General features: G+C 38.8%; 1 protein-coding gene across 1 annotated transcript in view; it reads right to left on the bottom strand.

Moving 5' to 3' along the window:
* Window positions 1–27,907, bottom strand: part of SHQ1 (SHQ1, H/ACA ribonucleoprotein assembly factor) — a 101,859-nt gene that overhangs the window by 22,025 nt on the left and 51,927 nt on the right. Inside the window, exon 10 of the mRNA XM_072785377.1 lies at window positions 22,546–22,666. Coding sequence (XP_072641478.1) covers window positions 22,546–22,666 — 121 coding nt within the window. The remainder of the gene's footprint in view (window positions 1–22,545; window positions 22,667–27,907) is intronic.

Raw genomic sequence — 27,907 nt, 5'->3', positions numbered from 1 at the left:
CCCTCTGCCTCTCCCCCTGGCTTTTGCTCTCTCTCTTGCTCATCCTCTCCCTCTCTAATAAATAAAATCTTTAAAAAAAAAAAAAAAAAAAGAGTGCTCAAAATGAACCATACAGTCTGTTTTCTCCTCAGCATTCTAGAGGCCAGCAACAGCTTCCAAAATTGATCCCACTATAACGTGGTCACTGCTGCCATCCAGGTGCCATGGTTATCGAGTGCCTGCTGTTGGCTGGGCATTTTGCTAGCCCTAGCAGTAAAGCAGGGGCACAAGCCATGTAAGCATAGCTCCTGCTTGCATGGAGCTTGCAGTTTGGCAGGAGGCAAGTACAAGAAACTCCTGGTCCAGAATCAGACCCCTTGTCCGTTTAGCTGAGGTCACCAATTCTGCTGCCCTCCCAAGCCATGCAGATGGGAGTCTAGTGGGGAGGAAGGGAGTGGGGGTCTGTGCCACAGCAGAGAGCACTTGTCTCAAATAATGCAGACAGCTGGCCTCGGCTCTAGCCAACTGTTACCATGTGGGGATGGGGGCCCAGCAACTGCCAGAACTTCCGGTATTTCCAGAGCAGCTATAAATCCAGACTTTTACATAAAATCTTCCAATTTTTAAGTGCTGACAACCAATTCAAAGTTTTTAAAAACTCACTGAGAACCACATGTGACCCAAGGGCCAGTGGAGTGAACTCTTAGCTAACTCAGACTTAGCTGCACCTCCCCTATTCTCTACCATATTCTGGACACCCTACCCGTACCTGCCGCACCAGTGTGACCAGTTCATCTCTGCTTCCACACCCAGCACACTACTGTAACTTTGGAGATCTGTGTCCAGTTGTGTCCCTGCCTAGCATATCCCCCTCCCTTCTCTGTGCCCAGCCAGACTCCACCTGCCATTAATTCCCAGCACGATACCCTACTTCCCAAGCCTCATAGACTACACCAAGTCCCCCATCCCTAGATCCTGATTCTTTCTTAGGAGCATACCACTGGCTGTTGTACTTTGTCAACAGAATGTATACAGTGTTCAAGGAGGTAGTGTGGTGTCACACACTCTGGAAGATGACAGGAACCGATTGACTACAGCAAGGTGGCTAAGAGCTCAGGCTCTGAAGACAAACAGGCCTGGGTTATCTCATCTGTCGGAGCCTCAGTTTCCATATATGTAACCTGGGGCTATCATATAACGGGAACATAACCCAAATTTACATAGCACCCGTACAATGAAGAGAGATGATGACTGTAAAGCACTCAGCACAATGCCTGACATGCAGTCAGCTACTATTATTACAGAGTGGTTGCCTAATTCAGCCCGTGTTATTGTTAAGCAAGCATTGCATCACTGGTACTTTGTTGTTTACAAACCATTCATTGACTACTTACTCTGTGTTAACATGCTCTAATCACACTGCATGTGTCTCCTCAACTAACTCGCTGTATTCTATGAATAGCTGAAGAAGAGAGAATTTAAAATGAGTTGTCCAAGGCCATACAGGCACAGCAGAGAGGTGAAGTCAGCCAGCTGGCTCCCATACTCTTAACCATGATACTCTATAGTCTCTCTACATTCCTCATGGCCAGGGACAACTTTCTAACATCAGCCTTCTCCAATTAAAAGCAGGATTTGGCTTTGTGGACCGTGGCTTAAGATGATCAGGGCCTGGCTTGAGTCAGACTGTATCTCAGAAGTTCTAAGGAATTTGCTTCTCTGTCCGTTTGACCAAGGGCTGTCGGTCTGTTTGATAAACTGAGAATGAAGAGAAGAGAAAAATGCCCAGGAAGAACTGTAAAATGACAACTGTTATTATGGAAGGCAAAACCTGGGACACTGATTACAAGAATTGAAAAGATAGTTTGCTGGAGTGCCTGGATGGCTCAGCTGGTTAAGTGTCTGCCTTCGGCTCAGATCATGATCTCAGGTCCTGGAATCAAGCCCTGTGTTGGGCTCCGCACTCAGTGGGGAGTCTGCTTCTTCCTCTCCCTCTTCCCCCTTGCTCATGTGCTATTTCTCTGTCTCTCTCATAAATAAAATCTTTTTTCTTTTTTTTTAAGAAAAGATAGTTTACTAATCACAGAAAAAATAATTAGTGATGGAATCAGAACGCTGTTTCTAGCCTTCAACATCCACGGAGAAGACAGAAAAGAGGCAACTATATCCTGTTTAACTTCCAAAAGGTAAAAAAGGAAAGTGATGAAACCAAAGATAGTGAACCTAAAATCTATGAACAGCAGGCAGTTAAGAGGTGAAAAGGTAGGCTGAGGCGTGGGCATGGGTGCATGAGAACAGATGCCATCCCCCCAAACTGGCCTGAGGCTGAGAGCCCTGTGCAGAGAAGGCGCCTGGGTTTCAGGACGGCATATCACAATCTCCTCTGGCTTCTTTATGGGCAGAACATAGAACACAGGACGGATGATTATAAAGCTGACTGGATTCACATTTGATCTTACAGGGGAGACCAATTTTAAGCTGAAAGAAAATACGTGGTGTTAGAGCACCAAGTTGTGACCAGACTTCCTAGTTGAGTATCTCCTTCACTGTCTTAGGTGAAAGCAGAAAATCTTTGTCCTGATTCCTTAAGGGGAGAAGCCCTATCTAATGCCTCTTCAATTCCCCAGGGCTTTGCCTTGTGCCCAGCACACAGTAAGTGCCCCGAAAAGGATTGCTGAAGGGATCTCAAGAGTCAAGTTTACAGTGTTACAACAGATGGCAGATTCTGGTTCCAAAAAAGACCGAAACAGGTAGATGGAATCAACCAAATCCAAAAAGGTGCACGTGAAAAAGGACAAATGGAAAGTTTTTCAACCACTAACACAGAAGCAGCATTAAACAATGTCTAAGGCTAAAATGTTAAGGGGTTTGGGCTACTGGCAAACTAAGAATAGTGTGCTGAGATTTCGATCAATAAGTAGATGAGCTCCCAGACTACATGAACACAGGAATGTTCACGAGAAACCCCGAAAACAACAGCTCAAAAGTTCCTCTCTACTTTCTGGCCAAACCTGCAGTATTGTGTTCAGCCTGAAGGATACTTAAAAAAGGACACTGGCCAAAGAGTGGGATCGAGGGCAATACCAACAAAGTAGAGTTTGCCTCAAGACAGACCAGGAAGGCCAAAGATTTGAAGAGTTTGGACCTCTAAGAATAACTTCAAGATGAAAAAGGTGCATCTGGAAAGCCTTAAAAGGGAAAGACTAGTGATGCTCTAAATAGCTGAAGACACATATGGAGAGAGAATGGACTTATTCTATATGGGTTTGGAACTAAAACTAACGTGAAGGAAGCAGGTATCTTCAAGGACTTTTAACCAATCTACAGTGCTTCAGAGTAGAATGGGCTCCCTCACTCACTAGAGAATTCCGAGGCACTGGAGCTCTTTGTAACAAGGCTCAGGAATCACCGAGCGGCAACACACGGGGAGAAGTGATTCACCAAATAAGGCCTTGCAAATAAGGAAGACTCTGCCAGGCATTTCAATTCTCTAAGAGATGGAATGAAAGGTGATCATCACCATGAAAAGCCTTTCAATGGATAGATGACTTTGTGGGGGTCAGGAGAAAAAGGTTCAGGCAAAATGCAGTATTTCTGATGACAGAGAAAATGGGATAAATAAAGGCAAGGAAAAGAAGTTTACGGCAAACTTGGGAAATGGTTAGTGTATCTGTTTGGCAGGAGAGAGCCAGGGAGCCCGGTCAGCAGGAGTGAGGGATGAAGTATAAAAGATTAGGAAGAAGATCTAGAGCTTGGGCTCTGAACCCAGCTCAGGCACTCAGGCTTTTATCCTGTTGGCAAGGGGAAATCACCGAGAACTTCTGAGGACAGCCCTGATCAAAACTGCATTTCACAATGATTAGATCGGCATAACTACAGGAGAAAACCAGAAGGGGAATTGATTCTGGTGGCAAAGAGAACAGACGGAACACTCTGGCAACAATGAGAAACTATAGGCCTGAATTAAAGGAAAAGAGTAAGACCAAAAAGAGGAATTTAAATGAAAGACATTGTATAGGAAGCATTAAAAGGACTTCAAGACTGATTCACTGTGGCCTGGGGAGTCCAAGACAGACACTTGTACATCAGGGAACCCAGACATGTCAATGTGCCTAACAATAAGACCAAGAAACCCCAAAACATCTAAAGTCACGACTGGTTCTCAAATTACTGATCCATCACAGCTTTACATCATATGTTCAGAGTACATTTTTCCCATATAAAAGACAAGATTTTGTAATTATCTCTGAATCTGAAACTAGTCACCATAAGTTTATTGAAGTATGTCTAGAAAAATTAATTCCTCTAAGGACAGAAAGAAGATAGGCCAGGCAAATACTAACCAAAAGAAAGCTGGGATCTCCATATTAATATCAGACAAAATAAATGAAGGCAAAAAAATATTATTGATAAAGAAGGCCACTATGTAACAAAGATTTCAATTCACCAGGGAGACGTAACAATTATAAACTAGTAACAATGAATAGTATGCCTCAAAATATAAAGTAAAAATTGACTATCAGTCTACAGGAAGAAAGTGACACGCTCAGTAACATAGTAGGAGATTCTGACAGAACTCTTTCAGTGAAAAAACTGACACATGAAACAGACATATCAACAAGGATATAAAAAGTTTAAGTTGCTCAACTGACAAGTTCCATCCAATGTACACAGAACACAGAAGCTAACAATTAGAAGATACACATTATTTTCAAACTTTACAATTAATGAAAATGACTACATACAAGACATAAAATTAATCTCGACAAATTTCAAAAGAATGGTAAAATTCTCTGACAGAAATACAAGGACGTTAGAAATTGGTAACAAAGATATCACTATTAAAAACCCATAGGTGTGGGAAAAAAAAAACATACATGTGGAAAGGAGAAACACACTTATCCACATTTCATGAGTAAAATCAGAAAATATCAGGAATGGAGTAATAATGAAAATTCAGTTTATTTCAAAACTTGTGAGACGCACACAAAGCAGACACCTGCAGGAAAACAAATAGGCTTAAATGAAGGCTCAAAGTTAATGAATTTGTAAGCATCCAGATAGGAAGTCGGGGCGGGGGGGGGGAAGCCTAACAAACACCCCAAAATGGAAGGAACAAAATGATACAGATAAAAAGCAAAAAGTAATGCAAAAGAAGACAAACAAAACTAGAAGACCAAAAGAGCAAATATTGGTGCTTTGATAAACTAAACAAATAAACTCCCATGCAAGATTAATAAAAAAGAGTGAAAACACAAATATTATAATAAGATACAATATACTATTACAGTAAGACAATGTACAGATGCTATAGAGAAAATGGGAGAGAAAATATGAATAACTATGTTAGATAGTTTTCAAAATTTATTTATTTATTTATTTATTTATTTATTTAATTTATGATAGTCACAGAGAGAGAGAGAGAGAGAGAGAGGCAGAGACACAGGCAGAGGGAGAAGCAGGCTCCATGCACCGGGAGCCCGACGTGGGATTCGATCTTGGGTCTCCAGGATTGCGCCCTGGGCCAAAGGCAGGCGCCAAACCGCTGCGCCACCCAGGGATCCCAGTTTTCAAAATTTAGATGAAGTGGACAAATTTCTAGAAAATACAACCTATCAAAACCAACTAAAGAGAAACAGAACCAGAAAAGTTCTAAAATTGGAAAATGTGATTGAATAGTTAGAAATCTTCTCAAAAAGAATATAGTCAAGATGGCTTTTTTGGTAAATTTTACTGAAGAATCAAGAAAGATCATTACAAGTTACAGAAATTATCTCAGAGAACAAAGAAGGAAACAAGATTATAAGAATGGAAAAGTATGTGCCAAATCCCTTTCTCCTCCTTCCACTCTCTTCCTTCCTCCTCCATCCCTCCTTCTCTCTCCATCTCTCTTTCTTGGTGTGCACAATACACAAACATAGCAAATCAAATCCAGAATCATATTTAAATAATACATCACAATCAAGATGGGTTTGTCCCAGGAATGCAAGGCCTAACTTAAGTTAGAAATTTCATAAATGCCATTCATTACACTAATACATTAAAGAAGAAAAACCTTAAGAGGCATTTCAAAAGAGGAGGGAAAACATGCAACAAAATTCATGACCATTTAGGATCAAAAGCTCTTTGCAAACTAAGAATAATGGGAACTTTCCTTAACTTGATAAAGGCTATCTACTAAAGCCTGCAAACAACATCACAAGTATTTTCTTTAAGATAAAGAACAAAACAGGAAGTATATTACCACTATCACCTATTCAGCACTGTGCTGGAGGGTGTGGCCGGGACACGTAAAATGAAGAATGAAGAAAAAGAAAGAATATAAAGACTGAAAAAGAAGAAACCAAAATTTGTGTTGCTACTGCCTGTACAGAAAACAGGAGAGAACCTATGCATAATAGTTAACAGAGTTTAGTAAGATAGCTGGACACAGAAATAGATATAAAAATGTGAAATTAACATTTCTATATGCCTTAGTTTGCAAGTCACTTAAAAAAATTATCATTTAACCAGTGACACAAACTATAAAGCAGTAATTCCAACAAAAGATGCACAAAGGTTTTAAAGAAAATATGATAAAATTTTATTGAAAGCTACCAAAGACAACTTAAATACAGAGTTATACCCTGTTATGGAAGAAGACTAAATGTTTCGGTCTCCCCAAACAGATTAATAGATTCAAAGTAATTCCAATCAAAATGTTTTTCATGGAACTTGACAAGCTGATTCTAAGATAGAAAGCCACAGTAATTAAGAATGTATGGTATCCGTTCATGACAGACAACTAAAGCAGTGGAACTGAACGGACAACCCAGAAACAGATCCGAGTATATATGTAAACTTGATGTATGGCAGAATGAGCGCTGCAGGATGCATGAGGCAAGGATGGACTATTTAATAAATGAAGCTGGGGTAAGGTGATCCATATGAGAAAAAATGAAACTGGATCCTCTGTCTCATAAAATACACCAAATCAGTTCCAGGTGGACCAAAGACTTAGATGCTAAATGCAAAAGAATAAAAATTTTAGAAGACACTCTATGAGAATATCTTTATGACATCCACATCATAAAAAGTTTCTTAAATGAGAAACAAAAAGCATGTCTCTGAAGAACATACTGATAAATTCTACAACATTAAAATTAAAAACTTCTGTTTATGAAGACACTACAAGGAACCTAAAAGATAAACTACAAACTGGGAGAAAATATTTGCAACATATTTAACCAATAAAGGACTAGTATCCAGAATACCAGAAGAATCCTGAAAATCAAAAAGAAAAAGAGAGCACTAATGAGCGATAGGCAATACCACAGACAGACGTCTCACAGAAGAGGGAACACGCATGGCTCATAAACACATGAAGAGATGCTTAGCTTCATTAGTTCTCAAAAAAATTGAAAATGGAAATGACAAAAGGAACTCTTTCAACACCCTTGCAGATTGTCAAACATTAAAATCTGAACAAGTGCTGACGTTGAGGTTCAACTAGGGAAGTTCTCATACTCTGCTCTCATTCACTGGTGTGTGTGTGTGTGTGTGTGTGTGTGTGTGTGTGAGAGAGAGAGAAATAAACTGATACCACCATCTTGGAAAATTGTTAGATATCACCTAGTACAGTCTCACCTACATCCATCCCCTAAATCCTAGCAAATCCATTCCCAGGTATAGAGCTTATTTAAAAAATATACACAAGTGTACCATGAAGCATACACTAAGATGTTCAGAGCAATATTTTCCTAAGAACCCACACTGGAAAGAAGCCATTTACCAACAAACTATCTAGAGAACAGTAGATAAACTCACTGCAATATAACCAGACAATGAGAAAGTACACAGTAGGAAAAAAATAATAAACTATACCACTACATATCCTCATGGATAAACCTAAGAAAAAGAAAAAATGTATGTCAAAGAGGCAAGTAAGAGAAAAACACACACGTAGTAGGATTCCATTTACATAGTTGAGAAACAGCAAAACGCATACTGGGGTAATCATAGATGGTAAAACCATAAAAGAAAGCAAGGTCATGATTAACATAAAATTCAGGGTGTGGTTACCACAAGGAGGGGGAACATGATTGGGATCAATTCCTCAGGAAGCCTCTGGGAAACTGGTCAGGTCATCTATCTCTTTTCTTCTCTTTTTAAAGTTTTTTTCTCTTTTTTTTTTTTTTTTTTTGTAATCTCTACATCCAACATGGGACTTGAACTCCTGGCCTTGAGATCAAGAGTCACATGCTCCTCTGACTGAGGCAGCCAGGCACACCCCTGATAATCTATGTCTTAAGGTTGATGGTGGGTACATGCATGTTCAGTTAATTTTCTTTAAAATGTACATATAAAAAAAAAATGTACATATATATTCTATGCATTCTTGTATTAGCTTATATTTCATATGACAATATTTTAAGAAAATAACTCTATAAACAAAAAGGTACACAAAAGGTAACCTTCCACAGATACGTGAGTCCAAGAATTCCTTTAAATAATAAAGGAAACAATAACAGAGATAAAGAAAAAAAAAACCCTTACCCTGAATTATGAACTGAAGTATGAATCACCCACAAAGAGGCTAAGTTCTGTACACAGAAGAATCTCTAAGAAAAGCCAACAGCCTGAGAATCACTTTACGCTAATTAGGGCTCTTCATCTGTGCAGCTGTGCAGGCCATAAACCCAGACATCACGCTCCCCTGTGCCCCCTCCTTCTCTCCCCAACCCATTCTAGTTCCTCAGGCTACTTCCCTGGTCAGGGTACACTCCAGCCCCAAGCAATTCACATTACTTCCCCAGGGATCTTCCTCCCCTATCATATGGCCCATATCCTTCACTGGCTTCCCACTGCTCCAAGGATAATAATTAAACTTCCAAACACTACCTAGGAGTGTTATCTATTGCCGTTATCTCTCCTACCCCAAGTCCCACACATGGACTCCTTCTTCTTTATTTCAGCCACCATCTTTTCTTTTCCAGCACTTTCCAAGGTTTTGATTTCACTTTCTGCACAGGTGATTATTGGATGAAAATTCTCATCCCTTAGACTGTAAGCTCCTTGAGGGTGGGGGCCATGTCTAGTTTTTCCTAGGCTCAGAATCTTCATGGAATGCTGCACATAGTAGGACATCATAACTATGTGTTGCACAAATGGATGGATGGAAGAACAGATACTCAAGCCTAAAGCAGTCACAACACAACCCCTCTAGATACCACTGTAGGGTAACAAGATCCCAACAGATATGAAACAAGGTAAGTAAGTGGCATCACTTCTCACTCCCAAGCCTCAAGGGGAAAGCGCATCTTAGACTGGTAGGGGAACCTTGAAAAAATATGATCCGTGGAAAAATGTTATACTGCCCTACACAGATGATGATAAGATCTGTGTAGCTTTTGTTTAAAAACAAAAACAAAATGTTCTTTTACAAACTGGGAGCATGACTGGATCTTTCTGATAAAAAGGTTAATATAAATCCAGTATTTATCTTCTGAACATTTTAGATTTGGAATTTCACCTGAAATCGTGGATTTTAGTAAAGCTTCTGAAACATAAGTATGTGTAGTGCTGCTGTGTTCAGAATACAAGCTTTGCAACTTCTTCAGTTTTTAAAGCTTGGTTTTTATAATTAATCCAGCATTTAATAGAGTGGAGAGCCTTTGCCAATAGTTCTATTCAGACAGCTTTAGCTTACACAGCTCATAAGTGAAATCCTTTTAACTGCTGTGTCCATTAAAACAAGAATATAGGACATATGCTGACAACTATAATTTTAAACATTAAGTTGAAAATGAAGGCAATTTCTCCCAATAAGAACTAAAAATAAAACTCTTGTTTTCCTGAAGCATTAGGATACTCTAAGGATAGAAATAAAATCTAAGTTGGCTGGTAAGCTTACTTGGAATGGCACAAGGGTACTTAATACTACACGTGTAAAGGTGTTTTCTTCTTTGCTCCAAAGAATATCTCTGGGTTCCAGGAAGGTAGCAAAAAATGACATCCACAAAAAACAACTCTAGGTATGTATGTGGTCTGGGTTATAGGCAAGAACAAGTCTGAAGAAAACAAGATGTTCAGAACAAACATCACTTTCATACTGCATTCCTGTCATTTAGAGCACATCACAGGGCCACCTGGGTTGCTCAGTTGGTTAAGCATCTGCCTTCAGCTCAGGCTGTGGTTCCAGGGTCCCGGGACTGAGTCCCACATTGGGCTCCCTGTTCTCCTGGGAGCCTGCGTCTCCCTCTCCCTCTGCCCTCTACTCTCTCATGAATAAAGCACACCACAGAACTACAAATCTGTGCTACATATCTGCCGCAAGACTAACAAAAGCTTAAACAAAGGGCAAATATGCTATAACAGAAGTATATTCTATTGCTTGACATATTTTTTTTTTTTTTTTTTTTTTTTTTTAATTTATGACAGGCAAACAGTGAGAGAGAGAGAGGCAGAGACACAGGCAGAGGGAGAAGCAGGCTCCATACACCGGGAGCCTGACGTGGGATTTGATCCTGGGTCTCCAGGATCACGCCCTGGGCCAAAGGCAGGCGCTAAACCGCTGCGCCACACAGGGATCCCTTGCTTGACATATTCTTATGAGACTAAGGACACATGCACAGTAGACTTCTAATGGTGGTCTTTTTCCTGCTGTGTAATTTCATAAATACAATGGCACATGGAAACATTGAGAGAAACTCTTGATTTGAAAATAATGTCAAATTACCACTTGACTTAAATGCAAAGTGGTTCATATCTGAGAGATCTCAAACCAGCACTGATGGATTATCTAATTATTCTGTTTATTTCATTTCACTCATGGCATGAAGGTTTTCTTTTTCATTTATTTATTTTATTTAGTTGAGCCTTGTGAGGCCACTGCACTCATTTTAGTTTTTTTTTTTTTTTTTTCAGATTTATTTATTCGAGAGAGTGCACATGCATGCAAGCGGCAGGAGGGATAGAGAGAGGGAGAGAGAGACAGCCTTAAGCAGACTCCCTGCTGAGCAGGGAGCTGGACACAGGGCTTGGGTCCCCAACCTGTGAGATCATAACCTGAGCTGAAACCATGAGTTGGATGCTCAACTCACTGAGCCACCTAGGTGCCTCTACTTAATTTAGATCTATAATATACTATAATATACTGTTATACTTGATGGAAGAAAAAAATAACAAGCATTTGTAACAGTCCCATAATTTCTTAAAATGTGTATCTGGGAGAAAAATAAAATATATGCTAACTAATAAGTATAAAATAGAAAAGACGCCCATGAATCCATCAAAAAGAGATAATTTTTTACTAACATGAATGAGCTTCCTTCTAGGATTTTTGCTCTGTGACCATATGTTTTAATATGATTCCCCCCCCCAAATAAATAAATAAATAAATAAATAAATAAATAAATAAATAAATAAATAAATATTTCCCCACTTCAGCATATACAGCTTTGTATATGCTGTTTTTTCCATTTAGCTTTCTAGTTATGACTTTCCATGATAGGAGAGCATCATTAACCCTCCTAGACAGTGGGCTCCTTGATGCAGAAATCTTGACCTTGCTTATCTCCAGCACAGAGTACAATGCTGGCCATACCAGGTGCTCAATAAATTTTGGGTTTAATCAGACTCTAAATTCATTTAAAACAAGTGAGTCACAGAAAGCAGAAATATGTATAAGTCAATATTTTAATAAATAATTGATAAAGTATTGATAATTAATAAAGACATAAATATTTCAGATAGAAGTGGATTGATCTACAAAACTATTTTCACAGGTGTATCTCCCCATGAGAAAAAAGAAATCAAATAGCTATACCTGTTTCCTTCAGTCACATCACAGATCACTCAATATGTCTCCTGGTCATGTGAGTAATTTGAGGATGAGAGTCTGGGCAACATCTTGGAACCGATGCCTGAAATACCTTCTTCCTTCTCAATCAGCTTACACACTCTATGTCTCCAGACTTGGGGACAGCAGATGCATACAGACCCTGGGATGGTCGATTCTAAAGCCTGACTCCTTGGGGAAGGTGCTTGGCATTCCCAGTACAACACTCTGGGCCCATGTTGCACACCAACAAATAGGTGGCATGCAGGAGAGCTGAACATTCATCCACCTGCACGTTCAAACACCCATACACTATTCTCTGGCCCTTACACACCTCCAACTCACCTAAGTAAACAAGCATGTTAACTTCATCATTTATCCTAATACATAACATCTCTGTAAGTCAGAGCATATATCCTTGTTTTATGCTAGGATATGAAGAATAGGACACACACTACAGGTCCTACAAGAGACAGGCTGAGTACTGTGTAAAAAGAAGGTAATGCTGCTTCTTGTCATTGAAGCTTTTAGCTAAATTAGGAAGGAAATTTTCAGTTCAATAAGCATTTACAGAGTGTTATTACTAAGCGGCATGCCTTTGGCTAAGGTGCTGGGATACCAAGTTGAACATGACCTTTGCCCTTTAGAACACTTACAGCCCAGGTTTCTCTGGGCCTTTTGTCCTTGAGTCAGTAATTAACAACGAAAGCACAAAATCATTCTTCATGGAATCATATATCTTGAGAATAAACCCCTATCACATCCCACTCCTAGACAGATGATCATCTGTTTCAAATTTCATTTTTTTCTTTTTAAAATGATAGGTGGGTTTTTGTTCTTCAGTGTTTTAAATTAACACAAGAGTCCCAAAAGCAAAGACTACATAAGGCTCAGTTGTTTGTGCTTGGAGGAAATATGTGCTGCCATCCTGACAAAGACTCTGCATTCAGAAGTTAGGCTTCCTTTTCTCCCTCAGGCAAACACAACAGACAACTAAAGCAGGGAATGAGCACTTCACATCTGGTATAAGCATCTCAAGCTCCAGCACGTGAGTTTCTGTCTTCAACTTAGTTCAAGCAACTGGCGGAGACCAACTAGAGTCCCTAAGCCCTAACTTCCAATGGATTAAACAAGAAAACCCTCCCTAGTCATCATTCAGAAGAAACATAGATGTTTCTCTTTGGAAATAAGGAAGGTTGTTCCTCCCAACTTCTGATCAAGCATCCCATCACTAAAAAAAAAAAAATGTCTGGGACCCACAAAACATGATTTTTGCCAGCAATCTGTAGGTTAAATATTAATGAACTTAATTTCTTTAAGATAAACAGATATGCCTATTATAGTCTTCTTCCATGACAAAAAGATGGTCCTCTGTGCTCCAGGCGGTAAGTGCACCTCACTCTGGAGGTCATTGCTATAAAAATTTTGGAGAATGAATGTATTAATCAAAATCACAATCTTACAACATTCTAAAACCTTACTTCGGGGGATCCCTGGGTGGCTCAGCGGTTTGGCGCCTGCCTTTGGCCCAGGGCGCAATCCTGGAGTCCCGGTATCGAGTCCTGCATTGGGCTCCCGGCATAGAGCCTGCTTCTACCTCTGCCTGTGCCTCTGCCTCTCTCTCTCTCTCTCTGTCTATCATGAATAAATAAATAAATCTTTAAAAAAAAACAACAATAACAAAAACTTACTTATCCAGAAAGAGGTAAGACAAACATAAAATAAAAACAGAAAACATGATGTGCTTTATGAAAAGTACCAATTAATCATTAAGTTTAAGAAAAGCACAGGGCTTCTATAAGACAATACAAACATTTAACAGCTAACATTTTCTTCAGTTTAAACCTTTCAAAAGGCCACACTAAGTGAAAACATTTAAAAATGAATCAGAAATTTGTTGATACCCACTCATTTAAAATAGTCTGTCAAATTCTTTCAACATTCTGTTAAAAAAATTTTTTTTTTTTTGGTTAAAAATTATTTCCTGGAAAGCTGCTTAAATTGAGAATGGTAAGTGAACAATCACTGATAAAATGATCTAAAATAAATATCATATATCACTTAAAATCTGGAACCATACCTTAAGCAGGTCTGCTCCCCACTCCAGTCCTGACAATACACTTGGTAGCTCTATTTATTATTTTCCCAGCTTCTATTTATTCAGAAAAGTAGTCAGAGCAGGAAATGGGACAAGTGAAATGATCACAATCAATCTCATCACCTTCACAACATGCTGTGAGTGTAATTAATCCTCTATTTATTTAGGGGACTTCACACCCCTTACATTAAGGCAGCGATTCCCTGCTGGCTTCGGTGGAGATAATTATGTTATAACAAGGATTGGGTTTCAATCATAATAGGCAGAAGAAAAAGGAAATTGTACTTGAAGTTGACAGTTTTTTAAAAAAGCTTTCTTGTGACTCCATTCAAAGGACGCTCTTGACAAAGCTCTCCTTAAACAGAGCACTTTCCAAGTGCGATAACCACACATATGCCACATTAATCAATGTAAGCCTCTTCTCTGAATGAGACATGAAGACAATCCAAGCACTTTGACAATTCTACGTGAAGCTGAGAATACTAGTTTACAAGACCAGACTAAATCAAGCCTACCTGAACTCACCTGATCCTGCGAGCATCCTCCCAAGACGTCTGATAGGTGAGTATGCCTCAGAACAAGGAGGTGAAGGAAAATACCAATTTGCTCACACAGTAGCTAATTATACACTGTAAAAAGCCCTGGCTCCAGCAAGCCAAAACCAAGGATTTGAGAAGTGTGGCGCCAAGTACCTGGGACCAAAAATGAGTAAGGACAGAGACAAACCTAACACAGCCACTCAGTCACGGCTCCAAAATGTGCTTGATGCCTGCAAGCCTCCTTGTACCAAAAAATGCTGTGTGTTTTCCAGTTCAGAGCCTGCCTATTTCACCTCTGAAACTTCTCATGTTTTTTATAAGAACTCACAGGCATACTTCCTCCTCTAATCTCTACCTTGAGAAAATATATAAAATATATAAAAATATAAAAGCCTTGTTCACTCTATATTTAATATTTACAAACTTCTATTTTTTCATTACAATAGCATAATTACGATGCCTACAGTACATGTAGGAAGTACAAATAAGATATGAATTAAACTTTTTTCCAAATTTCTAAAAATTCTCAAATATGCCAAACCTATCATTTTCAAAGTCTGGGTTCTTGAGGTTCAAATATTTATTGTATTAAGCTCCTGAGGTATCTTAGCATCTCTGCAATATTTCATTACCTTTCAAAAGCATTGAAGCTCTTGGATAATCAAAATGTGCAATAATCACTACTGCTTTGAATTCCAATTCTTTGTAAACAAAATGTGGTATCCCAGAATAGGAAAAGCCATTAGGTAAAAACTAAGAAAACCTAAATAAACTAAGGACTTTAGTTTATAATAATATGTCAATAATGGTTCATCAATGGTGACAAATACACCTACCAAGGTAAGATGTTAATCATAGAAGAACTGCATGTGGGTTATTTGGGAACTCTATATCATGTTCAAAAATTTTTTAGAAATATAAAACTATTCTAAAAAGTTTACCTTTAAAAAAACAGTAGGAGAAAAATTACAAATAAAGAAAATATAATAAGCAAAAAACCCCACAAAAAAACAAAACAAAACAAAAAAACCAATAACCTCCCCCCCCCCCCCCACGCAACTTTAACATTCAGATAAAGAATTCTTTAGCCAGTTTTCTCAATACATATAGTTACAGGGAGCATTCGTATCTTTACAAAGAGTCATTTTAGTCTGAAATCTGTAGGAACATTCATAATCCTAAGATTTATTGGCACATTTCTTGTAAGAGAAGTCTAATGAAGAGCAACAGTCCCCAGTGGGCACTGCTGAACGACTGGTGATAAGGTAAAGAACCATTAAGTAAATCCTTTCTATATGAAACCCCACGGAAGGGATACAAGTGAATGAATATTGGCATGTACTAATCTTTTCTTATGGAGATAAAACCCACACCCATCCAGGATGAATTTGTGGATTTAATTAAAAATAAACAGTAAAACCAAAGAACAACTTGACATGCCAGAATAAGCACCTTAACCAAGAATGATTTCAATTCAAGAGAGCTTTAACTTGCTTGAAATTATGCACAATTGTTTCTTGAAATTTCTATATGCTAATCATTAGCAGCTAATGTAACGCTTAACATTTTACCATTTATCACAGAAGTAACTTCCAATACAAATGTAAAACCACCTAGAGTGTCTGATTATTATCTGGTGTGCCTGAATTTAGCACAGTCCTGAAATCCAACTTCAATGCTATATCTTTATTATGAATATCGGTGACATAGGTGATGGTAAAGTGTCAGGGTTCTTCCTCAGCGGTGGCACACAATAGCATCACGGAATTATAGCAGTGTTCTCCCGTAAGGCGCCTGCAAGCCCTGCAAGCCCCCTTCTCTGAGAATGCCACTCACTGGTGACAGAGTGGGCCCCAGCACCATGTGTGTACTACCTTAGGGAGCATCCCCACCCTATTCCCACTGTGACCAAAGCAACTGGACCAGGAAAAGACACTGACCCACGGTTGGGCCAATCACATTCTTCCTTCTGGGAATTATAAGCAAGGGACTCGTAGTTTCCCTCTCCTGAAACCAGGTATAGGTGAATTCAGCTGTGGACTAGCCATTCTCCATGTGCATCAAAAGAGAAGAGTGGCAGGGCCTTGTGGGAAGAAGCAACATCAGAGACCATATGTCACTGGAGAGGAAGTTGCCTGATGCACCAGGACTAGAGCTCACGAGGCCCAGCTAAACTCCCCGCATCTGGGTTCCAGAAGATAACCTATAGCCTCCTAATAAAGCTCCCATTTCTTACTATAAAGGTCTGAGTGTGCTCCTCCTGTATAATCAAAAAGAGAAAGGGATTTCAAAGGTGGTCCTCTTAGCAAAACATCATGACCCCAAACTAACTGTGAACTCTCTTATTCAATAATAAAGGGATATTACAAGGATAGATAAAACTGATCTAAATGCAAAGAAGCCTCACATCCATTCTCGCCCTTCCAACACATCATAGCTACAACCAGGAAATCTGTTCATCACGTTGCTTACATGTTTTATTCGTCTGCTCCTCTGCATGATGCTATTTTGCAGCCTGGAATGTATCCATTCCTGATTATTATTATACTCATATGTGGAACAGTACTATGCAACCAGATACCACTGTTTATGTTTTGCTATTAATTTATATCCCTTCTTTGTCCAAATTCTCTTCCACACATTTTTTCCAGCTGTGAACCAAATGTTCCTGACTACTTCTTTATGGATATTCCTTAGAGACCTCAAATCAGCATTTCTAAAACTCCTGTTCCCTCCTTTCTGTCTTCTCTTCCACCTACACCTTCTCTCCACTCTTGTTTAACTTCAGCAAGTGCACCTCCAATGGCCCCGTTAACTGGCCAAGTCAAAATCTGGATCTTTGATGCTTCCTCTTCTCACTCTTCTCTGACATCCTGTCATTACTAAGTTTTGGCTCATCCGCCTCTCAAATCTGACCAGTCTCCTTCCCTGCTCATTCCTCTGGCTCAGTCTATGCCTTCTGCCCACATCACCCACAATTTGGCGAGGCTTTCAGTGTTGAGTCTGAGCTCTGCCCCACTCAATTCACTGCGTACAACAGGACCTGATGGCTCTTCGCCAAATCTGAATCTCATCACATCATTCACCCAAGTACTGCATGGCTTAACCTCTTCAGTTGCTCCATACTTTCCCAGGATAAAGTCCAAGCATCTTTAAGTGGCCAATGCTCCACATGAACTCCTTGGCCTCATTTCTTTCTTCCATCCCTATACTATGACCCATCCATTGTGAACTTCTGAGCTCTTTGTAAGAATCATATTCTTCTGTCCCTACTGCCTGAAATACTCTTTACCCCTGCTTTCCCATCTGCAACTGACCAACTCTTACTCACCTTTCAACTCTCAGCTTCAACTGTTTCTTCCAGAAGCTGTTTCCTCTACCCCAAGGCTAGACATGTGGCTTTCTAAGTGCTTCCACAGCATCCACGCTTTCCAACTATAGACACCATCAGGCTACAGCACTGTGTCCCCCTCACATCTGTACTCCTCATTACAAGATCAGCTTTAAGATGGTGTGTCTCTCGTCCACCCGAGTAGCCCCATTGCGAATCTCAATACCTAGCATATAGTAAGACTCAGTAACTAGTGGTTGGAGAAATAAATAATTCTCCTTTTACACTCAATGCTGATCCTCTGTCTTGGCATTTGAGTTACCCCCAAACTCATGTCTTTTGGCAGATAACCCTAGAAGAAGAGAGAGCCCAAAGAAGAGATCTATGCTGCTCCCAGAAGCATAACTCTCTCCCCCACCAAAGCACATACACAGAGGAAGCAACAGGAACAGTATAAAGCAATGATGAGGTCCTAAGTTTCCTAGAATTTTAAGATTTCAGTCCAAATTCTTTGTCCAAATTGACTAAAATGACTATGTTCACTCATAACTGAGGTGCAAGATTTATCAAATGAGATAGAATTATTCAGTGATAGAATGGTTTCCCTTCAGACTTTCCACATTAGTGTTCAAAGGGCCACAGAATAAGATTTGGTGGAGCAAAGTATGCTAAAAAGCAGTGAAAATAATAAATGCACCAAATGTATTAATCAAAGTAAACTATCAGTTCAATATTAAATGAGTCAGCACATCAAAGATATTTTGGTTCTTTTCCCCATAACCAACTACCCTAAAAAAACTATACTAGAGAGAAAGGTGTGATTTAACACTTTCATGACTAGCTCAAATTCAGAATAAAGACCGCCAAGATTTTAGATTTTAATTTCATTAAAAAAAAATTTTTTTTTAAAGAACCAGGGACACCTGTGGCTCTGAGGTTGAGCATCTGCCTTAGGCTCAGGGCATAATCCCAGGTCTGGGAACGAGTCCTGCCATTGGGCTCCCTGTGAGGAGCCTGCTTCTCCCTCTGCCTGTGTCTCTGCCTCTCTCTGTGTCTCTCATGAATAAATAAATAAAATCTTTAAAAAAATAATTTTTTTCTATGTAGCAAAAATAAAATATATCCTATTTAATCCCTCATGTTTCAACATACACCATGCATTAAAACCATAAAGTATTGAATTTTCTTCAGTGGGCATATACTTCTTTTATAATGAGAAACAAATTAGTTATTTTTTAAAAATAGTATGCTATGGATATTATGTTATAAAGGAAAATGATTTATGGGGTACTATACTATAAGGATAAGACAGTTACAAAATGATACGTGCAGGATTACTTTCACTGGTTTAAAAAATGCTCTGGAAAATAACTAAAGGAAATATTAAAATACAAATTTTAATTATTAAATTAAATAAATACTGGCTGCATTAAATAAAGTGATAAAGTGACTTGCTAAAGTCTTACAGCCAATGAGAGGAAGAACTCGAATGTATTTTACAGCTCATGCTTTTCTATCCTGACTTATACAAAAAGGTGTAGACTTTCAGAGGCTCAGAACTATCCCTGCTACTGATAAGTGCAGCCCACAAGGAAAAAAATCAGGGAAGGGCAAAATCCACCAAATGTAGCTGAAAATGTCAAAATAAGTAAGAGTGGGGAAAAAAGATACAACGTGCAGTTTTTAAAGTGCTATGTTTTGTTTTGTTTTAAATAATGAAAAGTGCTCTTTTAATTGGCTCTACTAAGGTACCATTCAATTTAACGAAAACTTACTGTGCTCCTAAGGCATTATGATGGGCCGAGAGAAGTGCTTGTTCACAGGGATTTTTTTTTTTTAAGATTTTATTTATTTATTCATGAGAGACACACACACAGAGAGAGAGAGAGAGAGGCAGAGACACAGGCAGAGGGAGAAGCAGGCTCCATGCAGGGAGCCTGATTTGGGACTCGATCCCTTGTCTCTGGGATACAGCCCTGGGCTGAAAGCAGCACTAAACCTCTTGAGCCACCCGGGCTGCCCATTCACAGGGATTTTAAAACTTCAGAGGGAGAAAGAAATAAACACTTAAATTACTACAAAATGAGGCAGGCATAAGGTGTGCCCATAAATTCTTAAATCAAGTGCTCTTAGATTATCCAGGAGGAAGACAAGTGAATCATTAATTCCTCTTACTAATGAAAAACCCTCTAAAGGGAGGGGTTTTCTTCTTTTGGGTGTTTTTGTTTTTTTTTGTTTTTTTTTGTTTTTTTGTCCCCCCCACCCCCCGCCCCCCACATGCCATGGGTAAAGAAAACTGGTTATCTAGGTGGCCTAACTGGGAAAACATAAAATCCAGACCCAGAAACTCTGAGACTATCACACAGTTGTCTCTTATTGGTTACATGACCTCAAGCAAATCACTTCCTCATGCTGCCACCCAGGGAACTTGTGCTGTAGTGACCACTACACTCGCAATTTCCAATGAAGCTTCTGATGAAGGATGGCAGAGTTTTCCTTTTCAGAAAAATAATTTGTCATCTGTAACTTAGAATAAGCATACAGAACCTTCCATTTTGAAAATCTGTGAATATGTACAAGACACAGACATCACAAGGAAAAATAACTACACAGTATAGAGCAAAACTTAGGTTTTAACTGTTGTCCTAACTTCATTAATTCAATGTAAGAATGACTTTGCCACCCACATTCCAACAACTTTTTGCCAAAGTGAGTGTCTATAAAAATGAAATGCTGTTCTTTGTGCTCATTATAATTTAGCACTTGTCTGATATTTTAGATTATAGTCTTTAGTATTATCACCAAAAACATCAAGTAGAGATTAAGGAAAATACAGAACTATTTTAAAACATAAAAATAAAGAGCCAGATTTCACTGATACACTATAATGGAAAAGAAAGAAATCAGAAGGTAAAAGATGAAAATCATGAACATTAACTACAGTATAACTAATTTAAAGCCAAGATAGTTCACAGTAAAGATGATATTGGAAGGCTCAATTTTGTTGTATTTTAAAAATTAAGGATCAAATTAGAAAATTTAATAAAAATCAAGGAAATGAACAAATGTATTATTTCAAGGGAGAGAAAAAATAGCCAGGCTCAACCAGAGTTAAAATATAACACGCGAAGTGAAAAACAATACAGCCTATTTAGGGAAAAAAAAGTTATGGTCAAATTGGTAAAGTAGAAAAAATTTTTCCAAAGTAATCTGAAGAGTTCCTGCTGGTTTTCCTCTTCTGTCTCACTTCCCAATACATCATATCTCCTTGAAAAAATTACTATAACAATTATTAGGGACCTAAGAATTTCATTTCCTGCAACTTAAAACCAAGCGAAAAAGGATTTTTAAGCACAAGGAGGTGTGCTAATCCCCACATGGACATGAGGGCACACACCCTTCTACTTTAATGAAACCTGATCTTCTCTCCAGTTAATAAGGAATGCCACAGAGAAAAGAGGCGCTCATAGAAATGGGATCCTCACACAAACCTCAATGCTCATTATGTGTTTATAAAATTCTCACCCTGAAGGGAACAAGAAAAACCTAAGCCCACACAAATAGACTATTTCAATTTAATTTTATTATGAAAACAACAGGAAATGGCAGCAGGGTACTTGATAAGCTCAATTAGCAGGAGGATGAGATGAAGTGATGATGTGCCATGATGACCTCAGGGGTTAAAGATGCAATTTTCCATCTGGCGAAACTGAGATTTCCACCACAAACATCGTCGCCACCTGCTGTATGGTAGTAGGCGTTAAGCTGAGCAGACCCTCAGCTTCTTACAGCACGTACAGCCTCAACTTTTTGTCTTATTTCACTCTGCAATATAATTGCTTCCCCAAGAACAAAGGCCAAATATAAATTCTATATAGTACCTCACTCAAAACAGGCACTAAAGGTATAATAAAGCACTCCTTTACTAATCACAGCAATAGGACAACTATCATGATTGTTTTTCTTCTAAGTCAAGAATAATACTGTGCCATCATTTTCTGGAGTACCTACGAAGCACTCCCACAAGACTCTATTTGTGTACTCTTAATTAATCGTCTTCTGCTATTGAAATGGATAATTTGGGTATAGTTGTTGACTCTCTTCACAAAATAAAAGTTCTCTGCCTTTTTATACTTCATATGGTTCCCTGGGGGAGGCAATGGTAAACACTCTCGGTATAATCTCCCGTACCACGTGCAAGGAGCCCATTTGTGAGTGTTTGGTCCCTCAGATGCATGTGTTACCAAGAATCATGTTATTAAGTTTTGAAGGTTGTCTTTCTTATACTTTGAATAATGGATTCTGTAAGCCAGAGATTAGCCAATGGGGGGACAGCTCATTAGGTCTGTGTCCCATGATGTTTGCACAGGTGCCCACATGCACATGGGCACGTGCGTGCACGCCCACACACACACATACACACCCCACTCTAAATAATCTGCAGACACAAGTTGGGGTACCCAAGTATGAAACTTGACATTTAATATTGGACAGTCAATAGCACAGCAATGAATATTCACAACTGTCTGTGTGCATGCCTATTTTCTAGGCTAGAACCATGCTTCCCAATAAAATTAACTTTTCACCATCTATAACCTCCTTCCAAAGCAAATTCACCAAGCTCCTCATGTTGATGTTCTTTAATGTGTTTAGTAGCTAGATGGGGTTTCTTTATCATAACAACTTACCTCTCAGGCTTTTTCACTTGCTTCCTCCCAGATCAGGAGGCCTTTCAGAAATGGAAGCATGTAAAAAAATTCATAAGTAACTTGAAACTTACTTGGCTTTTTGAATCCACACACAGTAGTCTGAGATGTAGAGATCGTTCAGAATATAAGCGGGGTCGTTTTCCTGAAAAATTTTGTGAACATCCAGTAGACACTTTAAGACTGCACTTTTACCTAAAGGAAATTTTTTAATAATCAAGTCATTCTTAAGAAAAACATATCTGATTATCTTAAACTGAGAAATTCAGATACTGAGAAGTAATAAATGTACAATAGTTCAGAATCTTAACCATGTCTTTAGAATATTTAACATTCCTTTATCAGTAGTATGAAGCCCAAAGTTCCTTATTTCTTTCATTAAGAATTATGAGTAATCATTATGCTCTATTTCCATAGCTGATTAATTATGGTTACTATAAAAAACACTATGAAACACAACTAAGTACATTAAGCAAAAAAGGGGAATGTTCTCTTCACTAATATTTGAATGCATTGCAGTTTTAATTATAAAATATTCTTCTAATTCAAGCTTTCAAAACACCACGAAAAATTAAATTCTGGTTTTTAAACTTCTTTATTTTTTATGTCAACATTTTTCCTTAAGGAATTATCTGGTACTAACTTAAATTTTTGCACCTTAAAGAACTGGAGAAAACACAGACTGAAAACTAAAATATCATAGCACTCATTCAAAAATAAGCTGACAAAATCACTTGGAAAAAAGCCATCAAGTACTAAAGTCTTGTTCAATCTAACTACTTCCCCCTGATTATTAAATGAACCTAATTTTAATCCCAACGAAAGCCTACAAAAAGAACCTTTGACAACTCAACAATTCCTAGGTGTCCTGAACTTCATGACATTCCCTTAAATGTACTGACTATAAGGCAAATTACCAAATCTATAGTAGAACCACTTCCTTTGATCAGTAAAACACAGCATTTTCAGTTTAACAGTTTCATTCTTATCTTTACAGTCCCAAAACATAAAATACTGTATATTGATTTCCTAAAGATATTGGATGTGCTTTCATCGACATTTCCCATTTGACTTTTAGACAAGATAAAAGAATCATGAGCTACATAACGACATCTCAAGGTGCCAAAATTGCTGCCACTAAAATTTTAACACAATTAACACTGAAAAATACATTTCAAAAGAGCAAGGACAAAAAAAAAAAAAGCACAAGGACTTGTTTGAATGAATGAATGAATCACACAGTGACCGCCTGCCTTACACCCTCTTAATTCCTCTCATCCCATGGCCTCATACACCAGGCCTGATGATTCTTCCTGGAAACACCCCTCACAGCTGTCCTTTTCCCCTACTCCCGGTGCAGCTATCCTCACCTGTACTCTGATTATCTCATGCATGGATAAGATCTTCCTCCTTCCTCACATTCCAGACTCTCTCCTTCTAGCCCTCTGACACACTTCTCTATGCACTACTTTCCTCAAGTCCCCTCCCAGCACATGCTTTCAAGGTCTTCTGCTTAACTGGCTCCCACACCCAGAGTGCCTGTTCTTCTCCACTCCACCTAATGCATCTTAGCCTGCCTTCAGGGCCTAGCCTAAGACTTCACCCTTCAGGAAGCCTAGGTTCACCTCCTAGTCTTCAGAGCTCTTTACTGAACCCTGCCAAGGGAAGAGGACAGAAAACAGCTGATCCTCCCTAGAGCTCCCCTGCTCATTTCACAGAAGCAGAACCTGGAGTTCAAGGTTGTAAAATACTCATAGGATCCCAATTCTGAACCTACTGGCTTGTAGCTAGCCACAGTACCACACTACCCACGTGTTCTCGGTGCATTCTGTCTATAGCACATTTTTATTATTTAGGAGTTAAAGATTAAGTTCAAAGCAGGGGCCATGCTTTTTTTAATAAAATTTAACTATATAGCTTCTTCGCGCGCAGATGGGGAGAATGCCAGTAAAAACCCCCAGTGCTCAACTGGTTAAGGGAAACCAAATCTTAGAAGGCCTAAAACTACATTTCGTTGTTAAGTCAAGGCCAGAACTGTGGATATTAGAGTGGCCCAGGTTAACAAGATCAAATGACTAGTGTGGACCCCCCGCAGCAAGCCTATTTTCATTGCAAAGTATGCAATGCTGAAGGCAGAGTTTGATGATAGGAGGCAAAAAAATAATCAAAACTCACAGAAGTGATAAAACCAAGTTAGCCACGTTATCCCAAGTGAAAAAAATCAAGGGAGAACTGTGTAAGAACTAAGTGTAAGAATTTCTTGAACAGTTTTAATTGGCATAGAGAAGAAAATGTCAGGGCAAGCATATGTCAATCTCTCTCTCTCTCTCTCTCTGTTTCTCTCTCTTTTTTTTTCAGGGCAGCGTCCAGGGAGAAGGAGTTTACTTTTATAACTACCAATTTCAACTTTTAAAAGTTAACCATAGATCTTTATTAAAAAAAAAGAAAGAAAGAAAAAAAAAACCCAACCACCAAAAAATAACCCCCACAAACAAAAAAGAAAACTGTGGACTTGAAAATTTCAAAAGCCTCTCTATAGTGTGACACCCCAGAATACTGCCCCTCAAGATCACACACCTTACTAATATTAAGCCAGTTAATAGAAAATGCAGGATTTGGAGCAAGACCTCATAGCAAATAACTGAGTGAAGAGAAAGCGGAGACATGCTGGCTTGAAGGATGGTGCGAAAAGGACCAAAAAGGAGACTTAAAATGGGGTGGGTTGTGGAACCATAGGAAAAGATCATTAGGTTGGAGCAAATGGCTCAAGCAGGGAAGTGGAGGGAGGAACAGATGAGTCAGGAGGAAATCAGAGAGTGACAAGGGTTAGGGAGACAGGTGTAAGAAGGATGAGGTGTGAAGGCCTAAATGCAGTTTTCTAAATAGGAGTGTTTGGAAATAAGGTCGTATGTGTAATGAAAATCCAAGGCAACCATTACCCTAATGAAATTATATAGATTCCTTTAGCAGACATGCCTCAAGTAAGCTTGCCCCTTTGTGAAGCACTGCAAGCAAATCCACATCTTCACTATCATAAAAGAAAATAATATAAGAAATGTCAAAAATAATCAATTTTTTTAAATATAAAGAGAAGTTACATTGTATTTGTACCTTTTGACCCCTACTTCCTTAAAAAAAAAAAAAAGACAAATACACATAGGAAAAAAACCCTTAAATATATTTACACCTAAATGGTATTAACGTGTGTGTCTACATTCACTGAGAAAGTATATGAGCACCTGATGTGTGCCCAGCACTGTTTTACATGTGGGATTACAGTTACTTGCCCTTTGAACTTTCCTCTTTTCAAGATATCCCCACAGTAAATATTTATCTGTTTAACACAAAGTTAGACACACTCAGCTACACAGCCAACCCTCGAATATTGGCAAAGAATGCTAAAAAATTTTAATTCATATTTAAATTTTCTTTAAATTGTAGTTCTGAACAACCGAGAGGCAGTATTTAGATCAGGTAATTTTAGAAAAGCACATGCAAGGCAATTTTGAAAGGGAAAGTTGTGCGCTCTTCGAAAGCTGTGTTTTCACTGTATGTCTCATTCAAACTATTTTCACAGTATGCTATGTGACAAAAAAGGTACAAGATAACTTGGCTACTGGCAGCTGACAATCTAGAACAGCAAGTACATTTAAATCATCCTTTCCCCAACAATATGTATTGTTACCCCAAGGTCATACTTGGGTCTCTTTTGTTCCCACTAAATTACCATAGACAATTACAATAGCTACACAGCCAGGAGACTTGTGAGGCGCAGCAAGTTTTTTTAGTCTCTTTTGTACAGACTGCTCTTTCTCCCAGGTTGTCAACCACTTATCTAACAGCTATCAGCAGAGAAAAAAACTGGCCTTGCTCCAAGCTGTCACATGGCCAGTGGCCAGAAGCCTTCAGGGACTCAAAGTACCTGGCTCCTGTGAGGGCTTTATCCAGTCATGGGCTGTCACATAGCATAGAGGTATAAAAAGCTGCTCAAGCCACATCTGAGAAAACTTTTTCTGCTCAAAGGCACTGGAGGAAAGTGACCATTTTCAACCAGTTTGCTGCCTGATCCAAAGCAGGAAAAAAGAAGGTGCCTTGCACAGTAACCACGGTAACTGTTTACACTATTACAATGTACTAACAGGCCTCTCCAAGAGTTAGGGATTCTCCAGATTGACATGGTCTTTCCTTAAGCCAACCATAACCATGCATGGAAGAAAGGCTTCTGGGACCAAGATCTCTTGTTCACTCATGAAGGCAGTTTAAAATTAGTATCCTGTATTATAAATGACAAGTACCATGAATGTTTTACCTCAGGGAAAATGACTGTACAATAACAACACAGAGAAACATAATGACAATATAAAGAAAAATATGGATGCCAGTAACAAGCAGGTGGGCAATAAACACTATTTAACACTTTCTCTGGCTACTCCTCCAGCTTTCCTTTAAAGAGAAGGCAAACTGGGATGCCTGGGTGGCTCAGTTGGTAAGTGTCTGACTTTTGATCTCAGCTCAGGTCCTGATGTCAGGTTGTGAGTTCAAGCCCCATGTTGGATGCCATGCTAGGCATGGTGCCTACTTAAAAAAAAGAGAGAGGGAGAGATGGTAAACTAGTAGCAGTGTTTTCCTATTCTGGACAGATGTGCCATTTCAGGCTACTAGAGCTCAAAAGAGAGACAAGATTGAGCTATTTTATTTTATTTTTAAAGATTTTATTTATTTATCCATGAGAGATACAGAGAGAGAGAGAGGCAGAGACACAGGCATAGGCTCCCTGCAGGGAGCCCCATGCAGGACTCAATCACAGGACCCTGGGATCACAATCTGAGCTGAAGAAAATGCTCAATCACTGAGCTACCCAGGTGCTCTAAGACTGAGCTATTTTAAATCAGAATCCACTGGCTATTTGAATTTTTCCTATTAGCAGATCAGGTTTGGCAATGTCTTACTGACAGACCAGCTCATAGTTGAAGCACACTCAACTTCAAGCACTTAAGAAATGGCTCCTATCACTAAGAGATGATCAGAATAGTGGCTTTTTAAATTTTATTTATTTATTTACTTGTTTGTTTATTTATTTATTTAGCTGGCCTTTAGCCAGCAATAATAATAATAATAATAATAACAACAACAACAACAATAATAATATAAACTGCTAAGTCCATATAATAAGAGCTAAGTTTCTATTCAACTACTGATACATAATAGCTGCTATATGGCTGTGGTTTTCTGGGTATCTAGTTCTATCCTTTAAAGTTTTGAGCTATGTAAGACAAGGAGCCAAAAAGAGTAAAGGAAAAAGACGTAGTTATTCAGAATACCTGAAGGAAAGCACTGTTTGGTCTTTATTTATAAAATCAACTCGGAATCCTTGAGTGGCTCAGCGGTTTAGCGCCTGCCTTTGGCCCAGGGCGCAATCCTGGAGTCTCAGGACTG

This window comes from Canis lupus, chromosome 19 (assembly GCF_048164855.1).
Source record: "Canis lupus baileyi chromosome 19, mCanLup2.hap1, whole genome shotgun sequence".
In the NCBI taxonomy this organism is placed as follows: Eukaryota; Metazoa; Chordata; class Mammalia; order Carnivora; family Canidae; genus Canis; species Canis lupus.
Note: the sequence above shows the minus strand (reverse complement) of the source record. Positions and strands in the feature narration are given on the sequence as shown.